A 26,605-nucleotide genomic window follows, 5' to 3' on the forward strand; every position below is an offset into this window, starting at 1 on the left:
CAGGGTCCCCAGATAACCTTTCGATTTAGCCCAGGGATCCTCAAACTATTGCCCTCCAGCTGTTGCGGAACTACACATCCCATGGGGCATTGTAAAAGTCAGACATTCACAGACATTACTAGGCATGATGGGAATTGTAGTTCCTGAACAACTGGAGGGCCGTAGTTTGAGGACCCCTGATTTAGCCAATCTACACCCCATTAACAGGACAATACACATTCTAGTCTTACTCTAATAACCATCATAAAACTGTCAAGTCCAGGCATAGGTAATTGCTAAGCAGATAACTGTTCTAGCTAACCCATTGTTTAGCTGGAGTAATTACATTTCTGTCCTGGGATATCAAAACTTTAGTGTATTTCTTAACTCCTGAGATAATAATGGTACAGCCAGAAAAAGTTTAACTCTATCAATTAATTAGCAACATTTTCAACCCAAATACCCTTATTGTAGGAGGTAGCGGAGGTGGATTAGACGCATTACCTCTCCGAGGTGAACAAGGTATCTGATACCCATCATATTTGTATTCATATTCATATTTGTATTCATATTCAGTCAAACAATAATTTCATGCTGGACAATAATATATAAGTTACCAGAATGCAACCTGTAGGTATTCCAAGATGATAACCCCTTGGCACCAGTGCCTGCCTGCTCTTTAAGGCTTAATGTACGCGGGACATGTTTACAACCTCTCCTGAATGTATTAACTTGACAGATAGTAACGTTTAGCCATGTTTTGCCGCGTTTGCGTTTAGAAGTGTAAAATTAAAAATATCTTCTTTTAAAAAAAATAGCCAAAAATTAAAAACGCCTGTAAACGAAACGCGGCTAAACATGAGTTACCACGTTTAGCCGCTTTTAGCCGCGTTTAGAAGCGTTTGGCGCTTGAAATGCCTCTAAACTCAGCGACTGAACTAATTTTTTTGCTTTCCAAAAAAGGCCTCTAAACTCAACTGCCTAAAAACGACATTAAATTAACCTGTGTACATGTACACATAAGATAACATTGGATGAGTTCAGGGGCAATTGAAAAAAGCATCCAACTGCCTCTGAATGTTCGTTTACAGGCAGCAGTGGACAAGAGGCCTATGGGGTTTCAGATGGTGGGAGGCAGGGCAGGATTTATGATCATGTGCCTGCCGTGATTGGCTGTTATGGTGGTCACATGATCGGAAAGCTTACAATTACCTGCCGGTAACTGCATTGGGAGTGTGCAGGGCATGAGCTCTCTGCACAGCTGTTTTTGCAATATTGCATGCAAATATGCGGCCACTCGGCTCCAAGGCCCAACCGCCGAGAGGCTGCATAGTTGTGGGCTGTCGGTGCCAAGAGGTTAATACATGTAGAATACTGAATTTGAGGACAAGATAGCTGAATGCTCATAAAAGATTGTGACATCCCATCAATCACTCCTCAGACCTTCTTATTGGTCAGAGCATTTCTGTAAACACCCTCCTCAGGGACCAAAAAAGGGGATGCATCAGTAGTCTAGAGCTCTCTTTTACCATCAAACAAGGAACACCAGCTAAGATCTATGAGATCCACTGATCCATCTTACTCATTGACTGATCTCTGCCGAACTCACAGAACCAGGACTGTGTTAGCTATTTTCACTTTTAAACCCTTTTTGTTTTTGTGTTGCACTATCCTCTCTTTTTCCTTTTTAATACTCTTTTTATGAAACATTTTATTTGCACCATTTTACTTTGCTATTATTAAACAATATATTGAAAAGTGTAAATTGATTGTCTCAAATGCGTTAATGCAAAACCCAAAGAATCCCTGTCTCTTTGTAAAGCATTCCTATATGGTTTGGATATACTTGTTTGTGGTGAGTGTGTATTACAGAAATGTATTCCAAGTCATAATTGCTATTGCTAATGTTATGAACATTTGATATTTTACAATAAAATATCTTGTGGCCGTGATTGATTTGTTTTATAAAGCAACAAGAAAGGAGTTTTTTAATGTAAGCTTATATTACATTGTAAGCTAATATTAGATTGTCAAATATAGTTATTGTTTTTATTGCTACTGCTAATGTTGTAAAATGGAAATGCATATGCTATGACCACAGAACTCCTATAACTGTCTGACAGCCAAAACTGTTAACCTATCTTAACATATAAAACATACTGGCATGTAAGTATATTTATGTCGGGCGTAATAATGGTTACCTGATATCATTGGTTTGATAAATGTAATTTTTATGTATAATAAAATAGTGCAGTGTAGTATTGAAGGTAAATTGCAACATTTGTCCCCTGTCCTCAATTTCACATTTAACTCCATTACTGAGAAGTGTACATTCCCTACACAGGCCCAGGAAACACACATTACACTTATTCTCAAGAACAACAAAGACCTCGCTCAATGGGCAAGTTGCTATTTTACTTAATAATGTTGACATAAAAATGTATCACAAGGCCCTCTCTAATAGACTCAGACACTCATATTATGTGTGCTGATGAACTAAGGTGTGTACCCTTTTGCAAAACCATCACCCTTATTGATCATGCCAAGAAAATGAAAACCCCCTTTGCCTACTCCCACTTGATGCAGAAAAGGCCTTTAATGCCTTAATTGGCAATTTTAAGAGGCAACCTTGTAGAAAATTGGCCTCCCAGTTGATTTTATAATCAATATTATGGCATGATACTCATCCCTAACAACCCAGGTCAGAGGGTACTTTACAATATTCATTCCTTTAGGTATCAACAGGACACATGAGGGTTGCCCTTTTTCCCCTTACCTGTACATATTAGGAATAGAGCACCTAGCCCAAGAGCTCCATAAGAACCCTTCCATGTAAATGCTCACTGTGGAAACTGTTCAGCATAAATTTGTATTTTATGCTGATACTTGGGTCCCTCAGCAACTTTAAAATCAATACCCATAAGTCAGAGGGGCTCAACATCTCCTTAACAGAGGGAGAGAAAGTCCATTTCGTCAGCAAGGGATAGTTAGGGTGTCCACATCCCTACTAACTAAAACTCTATGAACTCCATGAACTTAACTTATGGTTAAGTCAACAATGTTTATTGTCTTGGACATCTAAGAAGCACCTTTTTTTAAGATGAATATCTTGCCTTGTTTTTTTTTTACCTATTTCAGACAGTACCCCTCTACATACCTTGCCCTTTCAATAAAACCTTAGGCACTCTCCTACTTATACTCCTACTTATGTTATATCTTGGCAAGTTCCTCTGCTTAGCTAAAATATGACATACTGGTTAAGTGAAAAAAAGCTGGAAGCTCAGGCTTGCCACATCTTAAGTCGCACTAGGAATCTGCTCTGCCCATATTATTGACTGGTTTAAGCATGAACTACACAAACTTTGTGTTTCCATAATTTGTAGACCATCATTCTTATCTCTCTTCCTTGGATCATTTTCCCTGACCCCTCATCTTCTGCTTTGCGTGACCTTGTTACTCAAGTTGGGATTCACTACTCTGCAATCGGGGCATATCCTCCTATATTGGACCCTTTATCCCAATGTTTGGTAATCTGTAATTTCCCCCTGGAATGCACTGTACCTCCTACCTTGGTTGGAGCACCCCCCCATCTTTTTTACAGACACCTTGCCCCAGATTGAAGCCCCTCATGCAGCTGCTGACTTCCCCTAGGCTGTGCCCAGGGGCAGAAACAGAGTTCCCCCCTCCACCAGGGATCTAACCCACTTTGAGACTCTTTGCATTAACCCAGTTATCAACTAAAACATGATATCTTGAATTACACCATACTCCTGAGACATGTGTTACCTACACCTCCATACTACAACAGGGACTGGGAAAGAGACATAAGACATATATTTATCTATTTATTACAGCCAGTTAAATAGTACTAACAATTTACACAGCACTTTACAGTCTATATTCACGTCAGTTCTGCCCACAAGAAGCTTACAATCAAAGGTCCCTGTGACACATACATTTTACATGGATGATACCATTGACCATTTACATTACACAGGATTTTCCTCTCTATTTCCAACCAATGCTGGAGGGGTGACAAGGAACCATGTTACATACTTATGCCCTGTACACACAATTGGACATTGATTGGACATTCCGACAACAAAATCAATCGGATTTTGGGCCAAACTTGTCTTGCATACGCACGGTCGTACAAAGTTGTTGAATTAAATTAATTTAATTCATTTTTATTATTCAAAGCAAACTCCCCATCCATCCATGTCTCCAGGTTTTATTTTGCTGAAAAATTGCTTTGAGAAACACCCCCTAGGATTTTTGGCTGTGGCCATCTTGAGTAAGGGCAAGTTATTCATGTAGCATTTACTTCCTGCCCTTGGCTCAAATATGGATACAGGAGAGTGTGCTTAGCTAAGAAATCCCCTCCTCCTCTCCTCCCCTCCTGAAAACTGGGATGTATGACATCATTTGCCTAGGCAGGAAACCAGAAAGTAACTGATGAAATGTAAAAAAGAAATTAAAACAAGTAAATATAATACACTTTCCTATCTATTTATTAATGCTAGCAACATGAGGAATAAAAATAATCAATGTTGATTGGGAGAGTGAAGTTTCACTTTAAGATTTTTCTTCATTGCAGCTAGAGCCCTCATTCTGACATACTAGAGATCCCTGACACCCTAACAGCTTGCTGAGTAAACTGCAGAATTTTAACAGCTAACGAGGATGGGCAAACTCACAGAAAAAAAAGACCTACCAGAAATGTATAGTTGTTTGAAGCACTTGGATTATCTACCTGCATATAGGGCACCTTCAAATATATCTCAGACAATGATGGTCTTCATTTTTCTGGCTAACCACAAATGCAGCAGAATTTCGGAGAGGGGGTGGGACCTTCTGGTACAAGCTTCATCCACCCCCATTTCCTTCCCTTCCTCCCCTCTATATGTGGTCTTACTTTTAACGATGTTGTGTTTCTCTTTCCCTTTCTGCTCTCACTTACTTGTTAGCCATGTTCAATGTAATGTTGTCGGTGCTCTTACTGTCTTTAGTGAAGAATGTATTAATGCACTATTGTTTGATTGACCTGTATTACTGCAACACCCATGTTATGATGGCATGTACTGGGAGCCATGTGTGTAAAATGTGTAAAATGTGCTTTGGCTGATTGACCTGCCATTTCATGGTACCTGAATACTTTCAGGGCCAATACGATTTGGAAAAAAAAGCAGCAGGGACCCAATTATCATTTCAGCTGCCTGTAAGGGTGGCATTCTGACCATTACTGTCAGGGCTGCATTTTTCCTACTGACCACCAATTTAAGGGCCATTTTCTCCATTACCTGTGATGAACTGTGTTTAGTAAGGGTTCCTCTTAACGTGAAAATTATTTTAAGATTTCCTATGGGTAAAAAGGTTGTGAAAATCTTCCTTATAAAATGTTTTTATTAAAATAAAGTATATTGCAAAGGAAAACATGCTGCTTCCCAGAGGTCTCACTAATGTGCATTCTTTTGTTTCTTATCCTCCCAGTGGAATTTTTATTTTGTGACTTGGCTTCTATGAAGTCCATTCGGAACTGTGTTCAGAATTTCAAAGCGAAAAACCTTGGTCTTCATGTACTGATCAATAACGGTAAGTCTTTTAATATATTTCTCCTTTTTGGATAGTCTTTGGGATAAGTATAATATAACAGTATAATGTACTGTCATGTCATGTAGTCAGTCCAGGAAATCTATATCTGTTTCTCCATCTCCGTCTCCAGTTAGGAAAGCTTTTTAAATGTAATAGGAGTAGTTGTGGCATTGGACAAATCAGGGAGAACTTAAAAAAGCCATAACATTTCTACCCAGTCTGGAAGCTATGTATGATTGTTCAATTCAGCCCAACATTATAAGTTTTTTTGTTATTTAAAATTAGAACAAGCCTGTCACATGCTTGTCAAAATGATTTGGAGATCTACAGATATATGCAGCTACGATTATACACTTTTTTTGTAAAATCCAAGCCCGACCCTGCACCTCCTACCTCCTGAACCTATCACTAAGGGGACCAATGAAGGTCTTGGTGGAAAAAGGGAGTAGGGCAAAACTTACTCTGCCTTTATATCTTAGTCCTACTAACCATTTAAAAAAAATATCAATCAACTCTGGGCGATCTATGTACGTTGCTGATTCCTGGATAGGGGAGGTATGTGATCATTATAATCTCCTGGCGCATTCTCTGCATTTTGATGAGGAAAGTTGCAATGTCTTCATCTGTTTGGAAAATATTAACTCATAGGGAGTACTTAATAGGGAGTACCAATAAATTAAATAAATAAATATATATTCGCATACACACACACAAACACACACAGTCTTATAAATAAATGTAAACCAACGTTTTAAAATGTACTAAAACATGGACGGTGTCAGTAGAGCAGTGGATGGTGTCAATAAGGCAGAGATTGGTGTCAGTAGAGCAGTAGATTATGTCAGTAGTTGTTTTTTTTATTATTTTATTTTTTTAATTGTTTTTTACAACTTTATTTATTTATTTTTTACAAGTTTCAGGAGCCCAATTAGAGGGTGTTTTTTTATGAAATATCAGGGGTCTAAAGAGACCACTGAGGTCTCACCTTTGAGGCCGGATTCACATATGTGCGGCCGCGGTTCCCAGTATGGGGTCCAGTGCGTTCATGTTCACTGGTTCAGGTGCAAATCAGGTCTGAATTTTTGCCTGAATTTACACCTGAACCAGACCCAAACATGCACTGGACCCTTTTAGAATGTGGACTGTGGTTGCCCCAGACATATGTGAACTGGCCTAATTTAGAGCCGGTGTCTTATCGAATTCAGTCCCCTATCATATAGTGTCCTCCCTGTACTGCGCAGGCGCAGTACGGAGGACAAAAGAGACGCCGAAAGTCTCCGAAGTTCAACAGCTGATCGTCAGCTGTACACGGCGCCTGCGCATTTATTCTTACCCTATGTCCAGGATCATTCCCTACTATCCAAGTGGACATAGAGTTAGAATAAATATTTGCCGAGCGCAGCGAGGCCGTGCCCGAAGCATGGCGAGCGAAGCGAGCCCGCGAGGGGCCCTCTTACACTGCCATCACTAACAGGTGCCCGAGCGCCGTGTACAGCTGATGGTCAGCTGATCAACTTCGGGCATTTTCGGCATCTCCTGCTCCTCCGTACTGCGCAGTCGCTGCGCCTGCGCAGTACGAGGCGGACACTATCTGATACGAGGACACTATATGGCAGAACACCGGTCACACTCGCATGTCATGTGAATTGGATGCAGGAAAAACACATCCAATTCGCACATATGTAAACCTGGCCTCAGACAGAGAAAGGGACTAAGGACAAAGATTGCCTTAGCTGCACTGGACAGTGAATAAATGGAAAGTGCTCTGTGCTGAAATGAACGCAGTGAGTTATTAGTGCCGATCACTCTGTGTTCATTCAGAGAAAGAAGATAACTTACACCCTCCCCATCCTGAAGATCCCCCACAGCAGCCGAGAAGAGAGGAAGGAAGCTGGCAGTGCTTCCTCGGGGGGAGGGGGGCTCATGGGGGACCAGGTAGCAGGGGGAATCTACGCTGCAAGGGGGTGATTAGCACACCCGGTGCACATGCCTATGTTCTCAGGACATTCTATACAACAACTGAGTACAGAACGCCTCTGTACCAGTTGTTGTATAGAATATAGAAGTTGCCAGATTTCATTCAACTTTTTAACAGTTTTAGAATATTACAGCACCTCCAGATTACAATTGAAAGGTAATTTTTAATAATAAGACTTGCAGTGCACCTGTAGTGCAAAGTGGATTTGCCTTTCGTAAATCAACCCCCATTGGGGTTGATTTACGAAAGGCAAAAATGACTGTGCACTTTGCAAAGTGCAGTTGCACTCTGCAAGTGCAATTTCTCCAGAGCTTAGTAAATGAGCAGAAGCTCTGCTGACTTCCATCAGCCAATCATATGCAAGCAAAAATGCTGTTTTTCTTATTTTCCTTGCACGTGATTGGGTATTCTTTGCAAAGTGGAGCCTTACCTCATTTACTAAGCTCTAGAGCAACTGCACTTGTGAGGGCAACTGCACTTTGCACAGTGCACAGTCATTTTGCCTTTAGTAAATCAACCCCATTGTGTACTGCCTTTGGTGCACTCAGAGGCATTCTACTGGTTTCACTGCTGCCCACTGTGGATATCTCTTTTTGTGCATCAGACTGTGTGATTCTAGGCCACTTAAAAGTGCAAACCTGCTGCTACTTTAGAAATTATTTAAATATAGCAATGTGTTTATTTTCAATAACTTTATTTGCTTTAGGCTGTTGTGCTAAATATTGTTTTTTAGTTCCTAATGACGCGTACACACGAATGGACTTTTCGACCGGACTGGTCCGACGGACAATTCTACCGTGTGTGGGCTTCCGTTGGACTTTAGTGTGATCATGTGTAGGCAAGTCCGTTCGTTCGAAAGTCCGTCGGAAGTCCGTAAAAAGTCAGTCGGAAAGACTGTCGGACCTTTGTTGGCGAAAAGTCCGCCCATGTGTACAGGGCATAAGAGTCTTTCCTGTGATGTCTACAGCCTAATAGTAGTAACTGTTCTGAATGCAATAAAATAAAATCAGATTGACAAGTTTATTTCATATCATGGTCCATCTCTTTGCATTGCCTTTTTTTTTAACAAGTCTTTTTTTACATTTTGCACGTTGTCTTAAAGTCGGGACTATTTTTAACTTTACACTGTGTGTGCTGGCTAAATTTGCTTTTTCCATTTTGTGTTTAACATCAAATTTACTGACAATAATATCACATTTGAAGAATGAAAGAGAGACAAGCTCAGCTAATGCTGTAATTGCTGCTCACTGTCATAGTTTAGGCTAGAAAATCACTCACACAGAAACAATTCTGAGAATTACTGACATCTCTGAGGACATTAAGACTAATGGTGATCTTTTGTCTTTGGTGACCAGTGAACTGCAGGCAATGTTACAGACGGTGAAAAATTAAACTCCGTGATTGAGCATGGCTCAAGCAATTGGTCTGAAAAAAACGACAGCAATCTCTCAAGGACAAGTCAGCGTATTCAAGCTATTTAATTTCACAATGAGATTGTCTCTTGTGGCACATAATAGCTCTTACCTGAGTGAAATATATATATATATATATCTTCTAACAGATTCTTAGGAGACCCCTAAAAAAATGTATAAAAATTCAAAAACGGAATCACTGAGTTGGAAAAAAGGTCACCCTCCTCCTAAAAATGACTCAATCAGGTATTGCTAATCACCTTCTCAATGGCACACAAAACCGTTTGACACTCAACTGTGATCAGCTGTGGTCATTTTGATTAGCTCAGCGTGAAAAGAGCTTTCCTTGAGCATTTCAGTCCTTGGTAGGGCAACTAAAGCAAACAATAACCTATGGGTGGCAAGGCACTGTCAAAAGATCTCCTGAATAAAGTTGTGGACAGGCAAAAAAAAAATGCAAAGGCTTTATCAATGCCTGGAAGCACAGTGAAGTCTATCAGTAAGAAGTGGAAGGTATTTGGTATGACACAGACCATCCCTGGATCAGGACGTCGCTCCTAAATAGATGAAAGAGCCAGGAGAAAACTGGTCAGAGAAGCTACCAAGAGGCCTACAGCAACTCTGAAGCAGGTGCAGGAATTTATGACAAAGAGTGGTCATTGTGTGCATGTGACAACAATATCACAAATTCTCCACAAATGTGGCTTGTATGGGAGGGTTGCAAGAAAACAGCCACTCCTCAATAAAGGCCACATGCAGTCACGACTGAGCTTTGCCAAAACCTTGAAGATTCTGGGGCCACATGGGAAAAGGTGCTATAGTCAAATGAGACTAAATTTAAATTATTTGGCCTCAACATCAAACAATATGTCTGGTGGAAATCCAATACAGGTCACCATCCAAATAACCATTTCTACAGTAAAGCATGAAGGTGGTAATATCCTTTTATGGGTGTGTTTCTCTGCAGCAGGAACTGCTGCAGAGAAACACCCCCTCAAATTCTTGAGGGAAATCTGCTGCCCTCTGCCAGAAAGTTGTCAATGGGAAGAAGGTTTACCTTCCAACATGACAATGACCCAAAGCACACAGCAAAATGAGCACACAGTGGTTGAAGGAGAAAAAGGTGAATGTTCTTGCATAGCCTAGTCAGAGCCCAGACATTAAAACACATTGAAAATATGTGGAATGACTTAAAGACTGCAGTCCCCAAATGGTCACCATCAAATTTAACTGAACTTGAGCAGTTCTGCAAAGAAGAGAGGACAAATATTAGAAAATCTAGATGTGCAAAGTTAGTAGAGACATATCCCAACAGACTAAAGTCAGTCATTAAATGGTGGTCACAAATAGTGGTTCAACAAAATACTGACCCAAGGTGGTTATCACTTTACATTTCAACTGATTCTGTTTTCTTATTTTTATTCTTTTCTGACATGTTGGTGGTTATATCTTTTACTTGGATGTTATAAGTTGCACTGAGTAAATACAGCTGGATAAAACAAAAGCTGGGTCTGCATTCATTTCAGGTTGCATAGTAAGAGAATATGTTTATCTTAAAGGGGGTGAACCTTTTCTATACCCACTGTAGTTTTGTATAAAGCATTTAAAAGTTTACTATTTTTGCTATCTGTGTTTCCCCTTGGGAGCATTTTCCCCATATACTTATACATTTATGATGTTCATCTAAGCCCCAATGTTGCTCCACTTATATAGCATGATAGAGGGGGCCCCTTGATATCACTAAAGGGTCACACATAATGTTCAGTGAATGTGATGCTACAAAAGGCTGTCAGATACTGAATGCATTCGACAGGAATTGTTCAGAAACTACAAACATGCTACAGAAGTTGACAGAGTTTGGGAACATGCTTAAGGAGACGGTTATAGCCTGGAGACACATTAGTTACATAGTTACATAGTAGGTGAGGTTGAAAAAAGACACAAGTCCATCAAGTCCAACCTATGTGTGTGATTATGTGTCAGTATTTCATTACATATCCCTGTATGTTGCAGTCATTCAGGTGATTATCTAATAGTTTCTTGAAGCTATCAATGCTCCCCGCTGAGACCACCGCCTGTGGAAGGGAATTCCACATCCTTGCCACTTTTACAGTAAAGAACCCTCTACGTAGTTTAAGGTTAAACCTCTTTTCTTCTAATTGTAATGAGTGGCCACGAGTCTTATTAAACTCTCTTCTGCGAAAAAGTTTTATCCCTATTGTGGGGTCACCAGTACAGTATTTGTATATTGAAATCATATCCCCTCTCAAGCGTCTCTTCTCCAGAGAGAATAAGTTCAGTGCTCGCAACCTTTCCTCATAACTAAGATCCTCCAGACCCTTTATTAGCTTTGTTGCCCTTCTTTGTACTCGCTCCATTTCCAGTTACATTACATGAGGCTGCTAGCAATCACAGCTATTGCAACTCCTTTACAAATCATCGCTATCACATTTTTACTCTCTACAGCCCCCTTAAAAATGTGCTTGTGCCACATTTGACATTTGTATCAACAAGATCCGTTATAAAAGATCAGAGGAAAAAAAAAAACATAAAAGCCTTCACAATCTCCTGAGTATTTATCAACAGTGCAGTTAAGGTTTTGCTGAGTACACATTTACCCTAAGTGAGAAAATTTTATTAAATAACAAAAATTAGCAATAAATAGATAAAATCAATAGTCTGCACCCGAACAACTAGTTAGTCTCATATCCGGGATAGAGATCTGATTGACTCTGACATCTGTCTGTCTGTTAATGCCTTGGACCTGGTACTGTATGCTCTCCGTATTCAGGTTTTCTGTGCTTATCCAGATTATTGGACTGGCACCTCTGCTACTGTCAGTCTTTGCTCTGTCTTCCTGTCTGAATCATACACTCTGCTTAGAATCAATTCGTCTGGGCCAAATTTGACCATAGGCCTTGTAGCTTATCAACTATCTGGGGCATACACTGTTCTAGCATTTAATTGAGTGCTTCCACTGGAGTCACTTGCAATATAACCACTTGACCTCTGGAAGATTCACTCCCCTTCTCGACCAGGCCACTTTTTGCAAAACAGCACTGCGTTAATTTACCTGACAATTGTGTGGTCGTTCAAAACACTGTACCCAAATAAAATTGATGTCATTTTTTCCCACAAATAGAGCTTTCTTTTGGTGGTATTTGATCACCACTGCATTTTTTATTTTTTTGTGCTATAAACAAAAAAAAGTGACAATTTTGAAAAAAAAAAATATTTTTTTACTTTCTGTTATGAAAAACATTCAATAAAAAAAAATGTAAAAACATCTAAGTTCTTCATACATTTAGGCCAATATGTATTCTGGTACATGTTTTGGTAACAAAAATCCCAATAAGCGTATATTGATTGGTTTACACGAACATTGTAGCGTCTACAAACAATGGGATATTTTTATGGATTTTTTTTTTTTTATACTAATAATGGTGGTGATCAGCAACTTAAAGCAGGATGGTGAAATTGCGACGGACAATCAGACACTAACTGACACCTTTGGCACTTTGTGGGAATCAGTGACACTAATACTGTGATCAGTGCTAAAAATAAAAAAAACTATACTAATGACACTGGCTGGGAAAGGGGGTTAAACATCCAGGACGATCAAAGGGTTAACTGTGTGACAAGTCAGTGTTTTTGTGTACACAGTGTGCTGCTTTTACCAAGGGAAGGGATTGATTCTAGTCCCTGCTTTACAGAGACAGAATACATCCCTTCCCCCCTGTCAGAACTGAGATATGCCTTGTTTACATATCTTAGTTCTTTGTGTATTTCCGAAGATCAGCGGGTGCCAGAGGACATCGAGTGCCCAGCATCCACAGATTGGCTTCTTCTGTGAATAATCAGAGCAGAAGTGGCCCGCCGGTGTCCACACCCCCTGCAGGCGGAAATGCAGAGTCATGAATATATACATGATCCTGCCCACAACTGCCGCTCTGTAACAGAAAAACTGGCAAGTGGTTAATCAGCAGTGCACAATATTTCTATGCATGGGTGTTGTAAATCCACCTACTGTATGTACAGTTTTCTGGTGTCCTCCACCAAAGTCTAACCCTACTCCTACACCCAAATCCACCCTAGATTCTTAAAAGGAATAAGACAAAAAGCCAGTGCTCATAGTCACTGTTCAGGGCATTTTAAACAATAACATAATGAAAATTATGGATTGCAATTTTGGACTACATTGCCATAAAATTCTACAGTAAAGGCCTGCCTCTCTGGTCAGACATAGTAAAGCATGAGATTACCTGCTCAGAAGGTTGACTAAAAGAGGAATATTATAAAAATATCTACTTAGCAAAAAAAAAGCTGAAAAAATAAATAGGTACATATCTAAATGAGACATTTTTGTGTGAAGTAAATCTTTTCTATGACAATATGAAAATAATGATATCTATTGGTTTTGTGAACTGGATAGCCGAAGGTGAAGTAGGTGCATCCCAAACTACATAGACAAATTGTGTGCAGTTTGAATGTCACTTTATTTTCTCCTTGCTGTTTACTTTTTCAGCTATAGAACTTGACAGCAGCTATTTACTCCTGTACATCAGACACTTACGTTTGACGTGTTGCTGATTCCTGTTCAGAATGCCTCCTTGTGACAAGATGCACATTTAGTTGAACTTTTTATCTTTAAGATAAATGGAGCAAAATGCTTCTGTCTCGTATGAAGAGTTCTTCATAGTTGATATATTTATATGTATGTTTGTCTTACAATATATTTCTTGGTAATATGATGATGTATCATAATACCTTTGGCTGTCCCATGTGTAAGGACAGAATGTTTTTGAAACCCACCTGCCGTTTGTTCCTTTTTCTTCTACATTATTTCAGCTCAATATCACTGTATGGAAATGACATTGTAAAGCAGTATTTAACATCAGTTTGCTGTTGTAATATACAATGTATCCAAAAAAACACATTTGGAGACAAGGGAAGGGTGCAACCCTTTCAGTCTGCAGCTGCCGCTTGCAAAATAATCAAAAGGATGGTCCTGCTCCACTCATTCTCTTTTTTTGACGGGTTTAGAGGGGTTTATAAAATTAACCATACAGATGTTGTAAGGCAAAGAGCAACGTGATGCCATTACTGGCAACCATCCAGAAGCTTTGCTTTGTTAATCCAATTATAGAAAAGGGGGATCTGAATGTTAAACTTCACAACAGGAACCTATAGTACAAGAGGGCGCATGCCCCTGTACAAGTGTATGCAAATCAATGTTTGGAACTGAATTTTAAACTTCAGAACGGGAACTGATGGAACTCACATTTTAAAAAAATGGGCATAAACTGCTATTCCACAAATTTATTATGAATGTTTAGAATAATTTAAAGTTCACTTTCAGGCAGTTAAAAAAAAAAAATCAATAAATACAGTTATCTATTTATTATTATATATTATATATTATAAATATATATATTTTAAATGCACCTAATCAAAAAAAAGGAGGAGAGCAAGAGAGTGGGACTTTACATGAAGCACGTGGTTGCAATAGAGTAAATTGGTGAACATATAGGAAATTTTGATTATTTTATAGTATATACATAAATATAGTGCTGGTATCAATTATAAACGACAAGCATGGTAATAACAATAAACATGGAAAAGACATTGGTATCTCATGATGTAACCACAATAATATTCCATAGTTCACCAATAGCAAGATTGCATAAATTGCGAAATAATGCCTGCTGGACCTATGGCATCACTAGTCCTGCAAAGATGGGTATTGTATAATGACTTAAAGGTCTGGGTAAGTATTAGTAGAAACACGGCGTCTGGTAGCTCTACACATTTCGTGGCTTTTGAGCCACTCGTCAGGAGCAAAGGCGTGATGTATCTAAAATAGAATTATTATATATGAATAGTTTTATATATATAAACATGAACAGGGGTAGGGTAAAGAAGACCCCACACTCGGTGCATGCTTGCTTACTGTAGTTCGTGTATTGATGATATGGTACGGGCACTGCGAGCCATCCGAGGGCACCTCCAACCGGGAGCTGTGGCGGAAAACTCGGCGGGGACAACCCACACAGGCATCAACCAGAGTAGACATGAAACCACGAGGCACTTCTGTGTGGGAAGTGAAAATATGAAGTGAATCTGGGAAGTCTCTAAGAGATATGAGTGAGGGTGAGAAAGTGGGCAGGAGACCCGGGCTAGTAAAAAGGAAATAGTGTGCAGAAGTGAGGACTGACGAGCCTGAAGCTAACCATAAACTGTGTGGGATGGAAGTGTGAGTGAGGGAAGTGGATATCCACCAGTGGCACCTAGGAGGTGGGAGTGGAAGGCCCGAGGGGCAGTGATAAGGAGTGCAATATTACCTAATGTGGATGAAGAAACTGAGGAGAGGGGAAAAACGAGATCCCAAGCTGCGTGGAGTTTGGTTTGCCAAGATCGCCCGGGGAGACGCCCATATATGCGCCACCACGGAACAGCCCACCATCGTCACGCCGTGTAGCAGAGTGGGAGGAGGGGCGCCATCAACTGGGCAACTGTGTGCCCGGTCAACTGGCACCGACATATCTCCCATGTAGCTCACAAGCATGGAAACCACCTGCATGGGCGTGACAGCACCCAAAGAACGCCGCACGTCCAGCGTGGAATGCGCGTCGTTGACACGCAGTGACCACACATCCACTCCCCAGGCGTCATAGGAGGCAGGGGATGGGAGGAGGCCCACAAGGCGCATCACAGCTCCTGGACACGGAGACAATCAGTCAGACGGCATGACAGCCTGACCATGCACACCACCCACAGTGACAACGAACCAAAGTTATATGTCCAAATTGAACTGTAAAAGAATTAATGAATAACAAGATACTACTGATAAGGAGGTAGATCGGATAAACCAGGGGATGCTAGCATTAGGTCAAGAGGTGTAGTAGACTTGAACCAATAGAGCGTTACCACGTGCTTCCATCCCTAGTTAGAGTGATAAAGTGGAGGGTTTTTTGGGACTTTAAATGAAGCCATGGCCTGGTAAGACTTAACCAAAAGGTCAGATATTATCTGCTGTGCCCAAGTAATTCTCCATGCCTTGAAATCCTTCCTCGCTCTATAAAGTTGGCCACACTTGTTGGGAAAAACATGGTTCTATAACCCTCAATCACAGTTCCATTGGTAACAATTGTAATACATAAAGATCATGTTATATAGGAATTGAAAGTCCCACATCCAAGAAAAATATAAGTAGTGGTAATATTCTTATCAAGTCCTGTGTGTGTACGGATCTCTTTAGGCCAGTAGAAGACACATCCACATCCATATCTGACCTTTTGGTTAGGTCTACAGCTATAATGTACCCTCAGAACCTTGATTAATGAACCTCCTCTAGACCACGGTACCATCCCTATGTTTTTTGGATACTTTGTTACCATCATTCATCTGCATCCTTCCAATTCAGTATGAACTGTGTGATCCTTTCATATTGATCATATCCAAGAACTGTTTCTTTGGCATTTAGACATCCTGCTAATTAATCATACGGGACTGTTCCTTTTGCAGAACCATCAGTCCAGTACAGCTGGACCCTGCACATATCCCCCTTCCATTGGCAATTTAACCAATCTACCCCTTGTTTGGGGTCATAGACATGCCTATGAGGTGGACATTTGGCTTTTTATTAGCATAAGTGTTTATTGTGTGATGTGGTACCTGTTTTATAGCCAGTTTTTCTTTTTTGCGTGACCTAATAAATGTTTTTCTAGTGGATATAGTGAGTTGAATCAATTGATAAGCACATTTCTACATATGAGAAGGTTGAGCTAAGTCAGGATTTTTATTCTGTTATTGTGTTATGTTTTTTACTGATAGCTCCCATCTCATTTATACCCTACCCTGAACAGTGCTCAAAGGGTTACATTTTTGCAACACTATTAAGTGTAGTATCTTGAGGGTCATTAAAGCTTAGGGTATATTTAGTTTGCCTAAAGTTTTGAAGCAAATTTCTACTTTTTGCTTTCAATGCTTTGTGAATTGGGACATGTAACACAAAAAATAGGTGCTATTCCAATTTGGCTGCAAAAGTGGAAATACACTTTAAAGAGTAATTATATTTTGTTGAGAAAAAAACATTTCCCTCTGGGTGATCTATGTAAATTGCAGGGATTTGAACAAACTTTCGTGAAGCTTCCCACCTTTTATTATTCTCAAGAAATAGCTGTTTATGTCCATGTGCAAAGCAAATGGTGCTTCACATGCAGGGTTCTAATGATAAAATTAGGAAAGTGGCATCCCTTTAGAAGTGATTTTCCTTTGAAAGTATCTTATCAAAAATTACATTTTTGGTGCAGGGGCTGCCCTGCAGACTTCTGAGAAAATCAGTAAGCAAGTCACACAAGCAGGAAATTAAATTTCTGGGGGTGTTCTGTACCCCATCTGTGTAACCTCCAGGTTGCCATATTGAATTGCATTTTACAGAAAATTACAGCACTGCAGATTGGAAAGGAAAGGTCATTTTTAAAAACATCTAATTACAATATGACTTGTGTATGCTATATTATTTTTATTATTTTCAATTTTTTTCCAACGAAAGTGGAGTTATCTTTTAAGCTATCATTTAAGTATAGGTCCACTTTAAGTTACTATGACCTTATCTGCAGCAACACTGGCGACTTGGTCAGGGTGTTGTTTAACATAGTAATAAAATTAATTTATACCAGGACCATGATATTGCCTCTCACTTTCCTCTGCATTATTCTGTCTTCTCAGTTAACATTCCTGCTGGTTGGTTAACCATAGAGTAACCCTGATATTTCTCCAGCATCACCATGTCTTCCTGCAGTTTGCAGATAAGGCCAATCAGAAAATTTGAAATGTAAAATCTGGCTTCCCAGAGCTGCAGCTGCAGACATTATTGTCTGGATGTTTCTACATAGCCTCTAGCTAATGTGCACATCCACCAAGATATAACTCTCGCAATGTCACTTAGAGGTCAATAAACTCTTGAGAATCACATAAAAGGCAGGCATGAAGGGCACGGATGAGTGGCATAAGGCCTATTTCTTTCTGACAAGATACAAACCTCAGTGCCAGAGAAAATTAAATTAACATTTAGTAATTCATATTAAAATTATATTTTTACCTCCAGCATAAATGAAATGCAGAGCTTGACTCAAGATAAAAACATATTCTGTCTCAATTTGCATATTTCCAACGACTTAAAGGATAGCTAAAGCTATCTGTCATGTTTTATTCTTTATTATTCCTATGTATTTGGTTTTTTTTAAAGGAAGACATTCAGCGTCTGTTCTTGGTCTTTTCTGCATAGTTGTGGTTAAATAACATAACAATTTTGGTGTATAACAAGTGGGTTATCAGAAAAAAAAACATTTAAAATAGGATAAATATAGTTTGTTAAAAAAAAAAAAAAAAAAAAAAAGCACAACGTTTCTTGCACTCCATCATTGTGAACCAAGGCTAAAAGGTAAGCAGTGAGAGAGGAAACTCCCTCATAGTGACCACAGCAAATATGTAGACCTGGCAAATCAAATACAGAATCCCAGAGAATTACAGAATTTTTCAGGTAATTTAAAGTTTATCTAAAACACCAGAATAATTGTTTTTGTTTTAGATTTACAGTAGGGAGGGGTTAGGATCTCTCTCAGGTTTTTATTGCTGTTTGTGTTCCTGCTGGGGAGATTCATCCTCTCATCTTAGTGACTGATCATTGTCACCATGGCTGAAAGTGAAATTTTAGTGAGTAAAAGTGAGTAAGATCTAAAATTATGAGTCACTGAAACAGGGATCCATAGTGACACTCGCTCCAGTGACACGTGTCAAAGAGAGGATTCCCCTTACTTTGGAGAAATCTCCTCTCTAGACATGTGCCATTTGTAGCACTACGAATTTAGACAAAAGCTTGATACATCAGAATCTCACAATCACAATAGTAACAAATTTCAACAAATTCAAAATTAATTATATTGAAAGCAACAAAGTCATTTATATTCATTTGTTCCATTCAGATGACAGGATGCAATAGTTTGGGCCTTTTGTTAATGTTTGACGCATTCAAAATAACTTAATGACCTTACGAATGATTCAAATGAATTCAAATCCAATTGTTTTTATTCTAGTGAGCATTGCGTGAATTATAAAAAATGCACTACATAATATACAGTATCTAACAAAAGTGAGTACACCCTCACATTTTTGTAAATATTTTATTGTATCTTTTCTTGTGACAACACTGAAGAAATGACACTTTGCTACAATGTAAAGTAGTGAGTGTACAGCTTGTATAACAGTGCTGTCCCCTCAGAAAAACTCAACACACAGCCATTAATGTCTAAACCACTGGCAACAAATGTGAGTAAACCCCTAAGTGAAAATGTCCAAATTGGGCCCAATTAGCCATTTTCCCTCCCCGGTGTGATATGACTCATTAGTGTTACAAGGTCCCAGGTGTGAATGGGGAGCAAGTGTGTTAAATTTGGTGTTATCACTCTCACTCTCTCATTGGTCACTGGAAGTTCAACATGGCACCTCATGGCAAATAACTCTCTGAGGATCTGAAAAAAAGAATTATTACTCTACATAAAGAGGGCCTAGGCTATAAGAAGATTGCCAAGACCCTGAAACTGCCCTGCAGCACGGTGGCCAAGACCATACAGTGGTTTAACAGGACAGGTTCCACTCAGAACAGGCCTCACCATGGTCGACCAAAGAAGATAAGTGCATGTGCTCAGGGTCATATCCAGAGGTTTGTCTTTTGGAAATAGACGTATGAGTGCTTCCAGCATTGCTGCAGAGGTTGCAGGGGTGGGGGGTCAGCCTGTCAGTGCTCAGACCATACGCCGCACACTGCATCAAATTGGTCTGTATGGCTGTCATCCCAGAAGGAAGCCTCTTTTTAAGATAATGTACAAGAAAGCCCGAAAATAGTTTGCTGAAGACAAGCAGACTAAGGACATGGATTACTGAAACCATGTCCTGTGGTCTGATGAGACCAAGATAAATGTATTTGGTTCAGAAGGTGTCAAGTGTGTGTGGCGGCAACCAGATGAGGAGTACAAAGACAACTTTGTCTTACCTACAGCCAAGCATGATGGTGGGAGTGTCATGGTCTGGGGCTGCATCAGTGCTGCCGGCACTAGGGAGCTACAGTTCATTGAGGGAGCCATGAATGCCAACATGTACTGTGACATACTGAAGCAAAGCATGATCCCCCTTCCTTCGGAGACTGGGCCGCAGGGCAGTATTCAAACATGATAACGACCCTAAACACACCTCCAAGATGACCACTGCCTTGCTTAAGAAGCTGAGGGTAAAGGGGATGACCTGGCCTAGCATGTCTCCAGACCTAAACTGTATTGAGCATCTGTGGAGCAACCTCAAATGAAACGTGGAGGAGCGCAAGGTCTTTAACATCCACCAGCTCCGTGATGTCGTCATGGAGGAGTGGAAAAGGACTCCAGTGGCAACCTGTGAAGCTCTGGTGAACTCCATGCCTAAGAGGGTTAAGGCAGTGCTGGAAAATAATGGTGGCCACACAAAATATTGACCCTTTGGGCCCAACTTGGAAATTTTCACTTAGGGGTGTACTCACTTTTGTTGCCAGCGATTTAGACATGAATGGCTATATGTTGAGTTATTTTGAGGGGACAGCACATTTACACTGTTATACAAGCTGTACACTCACTACTTTACATTGTAGCAAAGTGTCATTTCTTCAGTGTTGTCACAAAAGATATAATAATAACATTTTTACAAAATGTGAGGGGTGTACTCACTTTTTTGAGATACTGTATATGGAATGGAAACATATTGCAATAAATAGTTACAGTAAGGTATAAAAGTGAAATAAGATGATTCCTACTTTGTGGTTGCGTTGGCTGGAGGTGGATTGATCAGAATCTCTGAATCACCACATAACAAATGAGTCCAACTCTTCTGAAACAACTTACAAAAATAAGAATCGATTCAAAACAACAAATATACAAAACAAATCATTCTAACATAACAAATATGACAAAATGAGATGATTAACTTAACAAATAAAAACAAAACAATTTTGTTTCGTTGTGCACATCTCTACTACTATTCCCTGGGGGACAGAAAAGAAAAAAAAAATGGGAGGTTTTAATTATCCCTTAATCTGTCCAAAACTAAGAAAATGTTGTGGTTATTAACATTTAACTATTTAGCATCCACCAAAACAGTGGAAATGCAGCATAGCAGTGGGGGCTGGTGCTCAAAATGTTTGGGAGGGCGCAAACCAACTGAAAAATACTGAAAGAAAAATCCCATCAAATGCAGCCACTGCGCCATCAATTGCAGCCATTGTGCCCATCATATGCAGCCACTTGTGCCCATCAAATGCAGCCATTGTGCCATCAATTGCATCCATTGTGCCATCAAATGCAGCCACTGTGCCCATCATATGCAGCCATTGTGCCCATCATATGCAGTCACTTGTGCCCATCAAATGCAACCGCTTGTGACAATCATATGCAGCCACTTGTGCCTATCAAATGCAGCCACTGTGCCATCAATTGCAGCCATTGTGCCCATCAAATGCAGCCACTGTGCCCATCAAATGCAGCCACTTGTGCCCGTTAAAAGCAGCCACTTGTGCCCGTCATATGCAGCCACTTGTGGCCGTCATATGCAGCCACTTGTGCTCATCATATGCAGCCACTTGTGCCCGTCATATGCAGCCACTTGTGCCGTCATATGCAGCCACTTGTGCCCGTCATATGCAGCCACTTGTGCCCATCATATGCAGCCACTTGTGTCCATCATATGCAGCTACTTGTGCCCGTAAAATGCAGCCACTTGTGCCCATCATATGCAGCTACTTGTGCCCCATCAAATGCTGATGCTTGTGCCCATCAAATGGCGCCACTCGTGCCCATCAAATGGCGCCACTCGTGCCCATCTTATGCAGCCACTTGTGCCCTTCATATGCAGCCACTTAAACTCGTAATATGCAGCCACTTGTGCCCATCATATGCAGCCACTTGTGCCCAACAAATGCAGCCACTTGTGCCCATCATATGCAGCCACTTGGGCCCATCTTATGCAGCTACTTGTGCCCGTCAAATGCAGCCACTTGTGCCCATCATATGCAGCCACTTGTGCTCATCATATGCAGCCACTCGTGCCCCATCAAATGCAGCCACTCGTGCCCATCAAATGCTGCCACTCATGCCCATCAAATGCCACCACTTGTGCCCATCAAATGCCACCACTTGTGCCTATCAAATACAGCCACTCATGCCCATCAAATGCTGTCATTTGTGCCCATCAAATGCCGCCACTGTGGACCCCGCCCGCTGTCTGCCCGCCACTTCCTCTCTTCTTCCATTCTGCAAGGCATCCAATCAGGTGACGGGTATTAGACCCACGCTACCTGATTGGCGGAGAGGCGGTTCAGTGTTAGAAAAGCAAATATTCATTTGCTTTTCTAACACATCTGGGTGGACTGCGAGCTCAATGCTCTGCGCTCTAAATACACTGTTTTTGAAGCCTATTAGAGCCTATGGCTCTAATCAGGTGCTTTAAAAAACACCCCCGCAACTGGAATTCAGGTGCCCGACGTCTGAAAAGGGGTTGGATGCCTGAATAGGGGGTGGCAGCGGCAGCCATGGATAGATTCATGCAATGCATGAATCTATCCATTAGTCATAGAGGGGGTGGCTGGAGGGAGGGGGCGACGCCCCCGTGCGCCCTTAATGGACGGGCCCATGCAGCATAATATTAGTATGTTTGTATCCCTTTTCTAATTTTTTTCTAGCTCTTCTAATTTGTGAAAATGAACTGATGGCAACAGCAATAAGTTAGGCTAAGTGTAGACGTGCAGTTAGGGGGCTTTTAGCACCCCCCCAATGGCCCCCTTAAGCTGCAATGGCAGAAAATGGGTGTTTACATGCCGCTTTTCCCAACTTTTTGAGATCTCTCCACAGGTGATCTATGGGATTTAGATCTGGACTCATTACTGGCCAGTTCAGCACTCTCCAGTGCTTTGTATTATACAGATTGAACTGGATGGACTATTGTCTTTATTCAACCTTACCTACTATGTAGAGCTGCACGATTAATCATTAAAAATTGCAATTTTTTCCCCCTCGCGATCTTAATAAAGCATTTTCCCGATTCTTTCTATGCAGGGAATTCTCTGCTCAAGACTACAGCTGTCAAAAAAAAAAAAAAAAACAGGCAGTCTGCCAAATATCACAACATTCCTCAGCCACTGAGCTAACTATAAACATTGTAACGTTTTGTTCTTTAGATCAAAGGAATGAACTTCAGTCTGTAAATGAGGGCAGTTTAACCACTTAAAAATTAAACCTTTTTCTGACACGTGTTGGTTTCAAGTTAAAATCATTATTTTTTGCTAGAAAATTTCTTGGAACCCCCAAACATTATATTACGTTTTTTAGCAGAGACCCTAGAGAATACAGTGGTGGTTGTTGCAATATTTTATGTCACACGGTATTTGCGCAGAAGTCTTTCAAATGCAATTATTTTGGAAAAAAAACAGCAGCTCTCCTACTATGTAACTATGTAACCATTTCTGGGTGCTTTTTGATGTGTGCTTTGGGTCATTGTCCTGCTGTGAGATCTCTGACAGAAACCCAACTTTCTGACACTAGGCCCTACATTTCTTTGGAAAACTTCAGATTTCATAACGCCATGCATACTGTCAAGACATCCAGTGCCTGAAGCAGCAAAGCAACCCCAAAACATCAGTGAACCTTCATCATGTTTGACTGTAGGGACTGTATTCTTTTCTTTAAAGGCCTCATTTCTTTTTCTGAAAACAGTAAAATGATGGGCTTTACCAAAAAGTTGTAATCTTGTTTGGTCTGTCCATAACACATTCTCCCAAAAGGATTTTGGTTTCCTCAGGTCCGTTTTGGCAAACTCTTTGATCATTTTTTTTTCTTTTTCGTCCAGGGAGATTAGCTACAGAGCCATGGGCACTTCCTGGCAATGTTGTGCACAGTGGACACATTAAGATCACTGGAGATGGACTTGAGAACTTGTAACCTTGAGATTGTCCTTGCTTTTCAACAATTTTTGTTCTCAAATTCTCAAACAATTCTTTGCTGCACTTTCTATTTTTCATGCTCTGTGTGGCACACAGAAACACACAACAGAAAGGTTGAGTCAATTTTTCACCATTTTACCTGGCTGCCAGTGTGATTTCTATATTGTCAGCACCTGTTAATAGATACAGGTGAGTTTAATTACAAATTACAGGAGCATCATGAACTTGGAATGCACTTATTTCTTCCAATTTTGAGAAGGTGCCAATAATTTTGTCCAGTTCATTTTTTGAGTTTTGCGTGGAATATGTCAGATTTGGCTTTTTGTTTCTCCACTTTTTTGTGTCATACCAATACAAACAACAGAAATAAACATGAGAATGCCTAAACTTTTCTTATTGCAATACATTTCTGGATGAAGAGGTGCATTATCTGACCTAAATGCAGGGGTGCCAATATTTTTGGCCATGACCATATGTGTATATACATAAATGGGGTGTACTCACTTTTGTGAGATACTGTATATACAGTGATCAAAATTATAAACACAACACTTTTGTGTTTGCCCCTAATTATCATGAGCTTAACTTAAAGATCTACATTTTTTTCTTTGTACACAAAAGGCCTATTTCTCTTAAATATTGTTCACAAATCTGTCTAAATCTGTGTTAGTGAGCACTTCTCCTTTGCCGAGATAATCCAACTACCTCACAGGTGTGGCATACTAAGCTGATTAGACAGCATGATTATTGCACGGGTGTGCCTTAGGCTGGCCACAATAAAAGGCCACTGTAAAATGTGCAGTTTTATCACACTGCACAATGCCACAGATGTAGCAAGTTTTGAGGGAGTGTGCAATTGGCATGCTGACTGCAGGAATGTCCACCAGAGCTGTTGCCCTTGAATTGAATGTTCATTTCTCTACCATAAGCCATCTCCAAAGGTGTTTCAGAGAATTTGGCAGTATATCCAACCAGCCTCCCAACTGCAGACCACGTGTAACTACACTAGCCCAGGACCTCCACATCCAGCATCTTCACCTCCAAGATTGACTGAGAGCATCCACCTGGACAGCTGCTGCAACAATCGGTTTGCATAACCAAAGAATTTCTGCACAAACTGTCAGAAATTGTCTCAGGGAAGCTCATCTACATGCTCATCGTCCTCATCGGGGTCTCGACCTGACTGCAGTTCGTCGTCGTAACTGATTTGAGTGGGCAAATGCTCACATTCAATGGCGTCTGGCACTTTGGAGAGGTGTTTTCTTCACGGATGAATCCTGGTTTTCACTGTACAGGGTAGATGGCAGACAGCATGTATGGCGTCGTGTGGGTGAGCGATTTGCTGATGTCAACGTTGTGGATCGAGTGGCCCATGGTGGTGGTGGGGTTATGGTATGGGCAGGTGTATGCTATAGACAATGAACACAGGTGCATTTTATTGATGGCATTTTGAATGCACAGAGATACCCTGATGAGATCCTGAGGCCCATTGATGTGCCATTCATCCACGACCATCACCTCATGTTGCAGCATGATAATGCATGGCCCCATGTTGCAAGGATCTGTACACAATTCCTGGAAGCTGAAAACATCCCAGTTCTTGCATGGCCAGCATACTCATCGGACCCATTGAGAATGTTTGAGATGCTCTGGATCGGCGTATACGACAGCGTGTTCCAGTTCCTGCCAATATCCAGCAACTTCACACAGCCATTGAAGAGGAATGGACCAACATTCCATAGGCCACAATCAACAACCTGATCAACTCTATGCGAAGGAGATGTGCTGCACTACGTGAGGGAAATGGTGGTCACACCAGATACTGACTGGTTTTCGGACCCCCCCCCCCCCCCCCGACCCCCCAATAGAGTAAAACTGCACATTTTAGAGTGGCCTTTTATTGTGGCCAGCCTAAGACACACCTGTGCAATAATCATGCTGTCTAGTCAGCATCTTGATATACCACAGCTGTGAGGTGGATGGATTATCTCGGCAAAGTAGATCTTTGAGTTCAGCTCATGATAAATAGGGGCAAATACAAAAGTGCTACATTTAAAATTTTGCTCAGTGTATATACAGTATCTCACAAAAGTGAATACACCCAATTTACATTTTTGGAAATATATATATATATATTGTAAAGCTTGCTCACAGGAATTGGTGTGAGGACACACTTGATGACTTCAGCTGTCATTGTACTGTTTGCTGGGCTTCTTTTTTTTATCTTTATTTAGCTTTTCAAAATTATAACAGTACAATCAGTACCACATAGTAAGATTGGAAAGTACAAGAGAAGGTGATGCTCCCATTTCCATATAAATTAACAGATCTGGCAGTACAAACAAACTTGAGAAAATGGAGAAAGGCAGTGTACCACAATGTTAGCTATAACATCAACAAGATCCAAATCAGCTGGAGAAATACATTACATAATCAGCTATGTCCATAAAAGATAGAAATGGGTCTACAGAGAAATAGCATTAAAGGGAAGGAGGAGGAGGAGAAAAAAAGTAGGAAAGAGAGACAAGAAAACTCAAAAAGAAAATGGTTCCAATGCTGGGCTTTTAATTTGTCCCTGCCAGCCTCCAGGCATACCTACCTGCCTTTAAAGTGTTTGTAAATTTTTTT

The 26,605-nt window shown here is 40.5% G+C and overlaps 1 protein-coding gene across 4 annotated transcripts in view; it reads left to right on the forward strand.

Annotated features, from left to right (window-relative positions):
* The window catches only part of DHRSX (dehydrogenase/reductase X-linked), an 863,646-nt gene that overhangs the window by 582,716 nt on the left and 254,325 nt on the right, over positions 1-26,605 (forward strand). For all 4 annotated transcript variants that reach the window (XM_073616402.1, XM_073616400.1, XM_073616401.1 and 1 more), the window contains exon 4: positions 5,470-5,571. In XM_073616402.1, the coding sequence (XP_073472503.1) occupies positions 5,470-5,571 (102 nt within the window). The remainder of the gene's footprint in view (positions 1-5,469; positions 5,572-26,605) is intronic.

This window comes from Aquarana catesbeiana, linkage group LG02 (genome assembly GCF_042186555.1).
Source record: "Aquarana catesbeiana isolate 2022-GZ linkage group LG02, ASM4218655v1, whole genome shotgun sequence".
NCBI classification, from domain to species: Eukaryota; Metazoa; Chordata; class Amphibia; order Anura; family Ranidae; genus Aquarana; species Aquarana catesbeiana.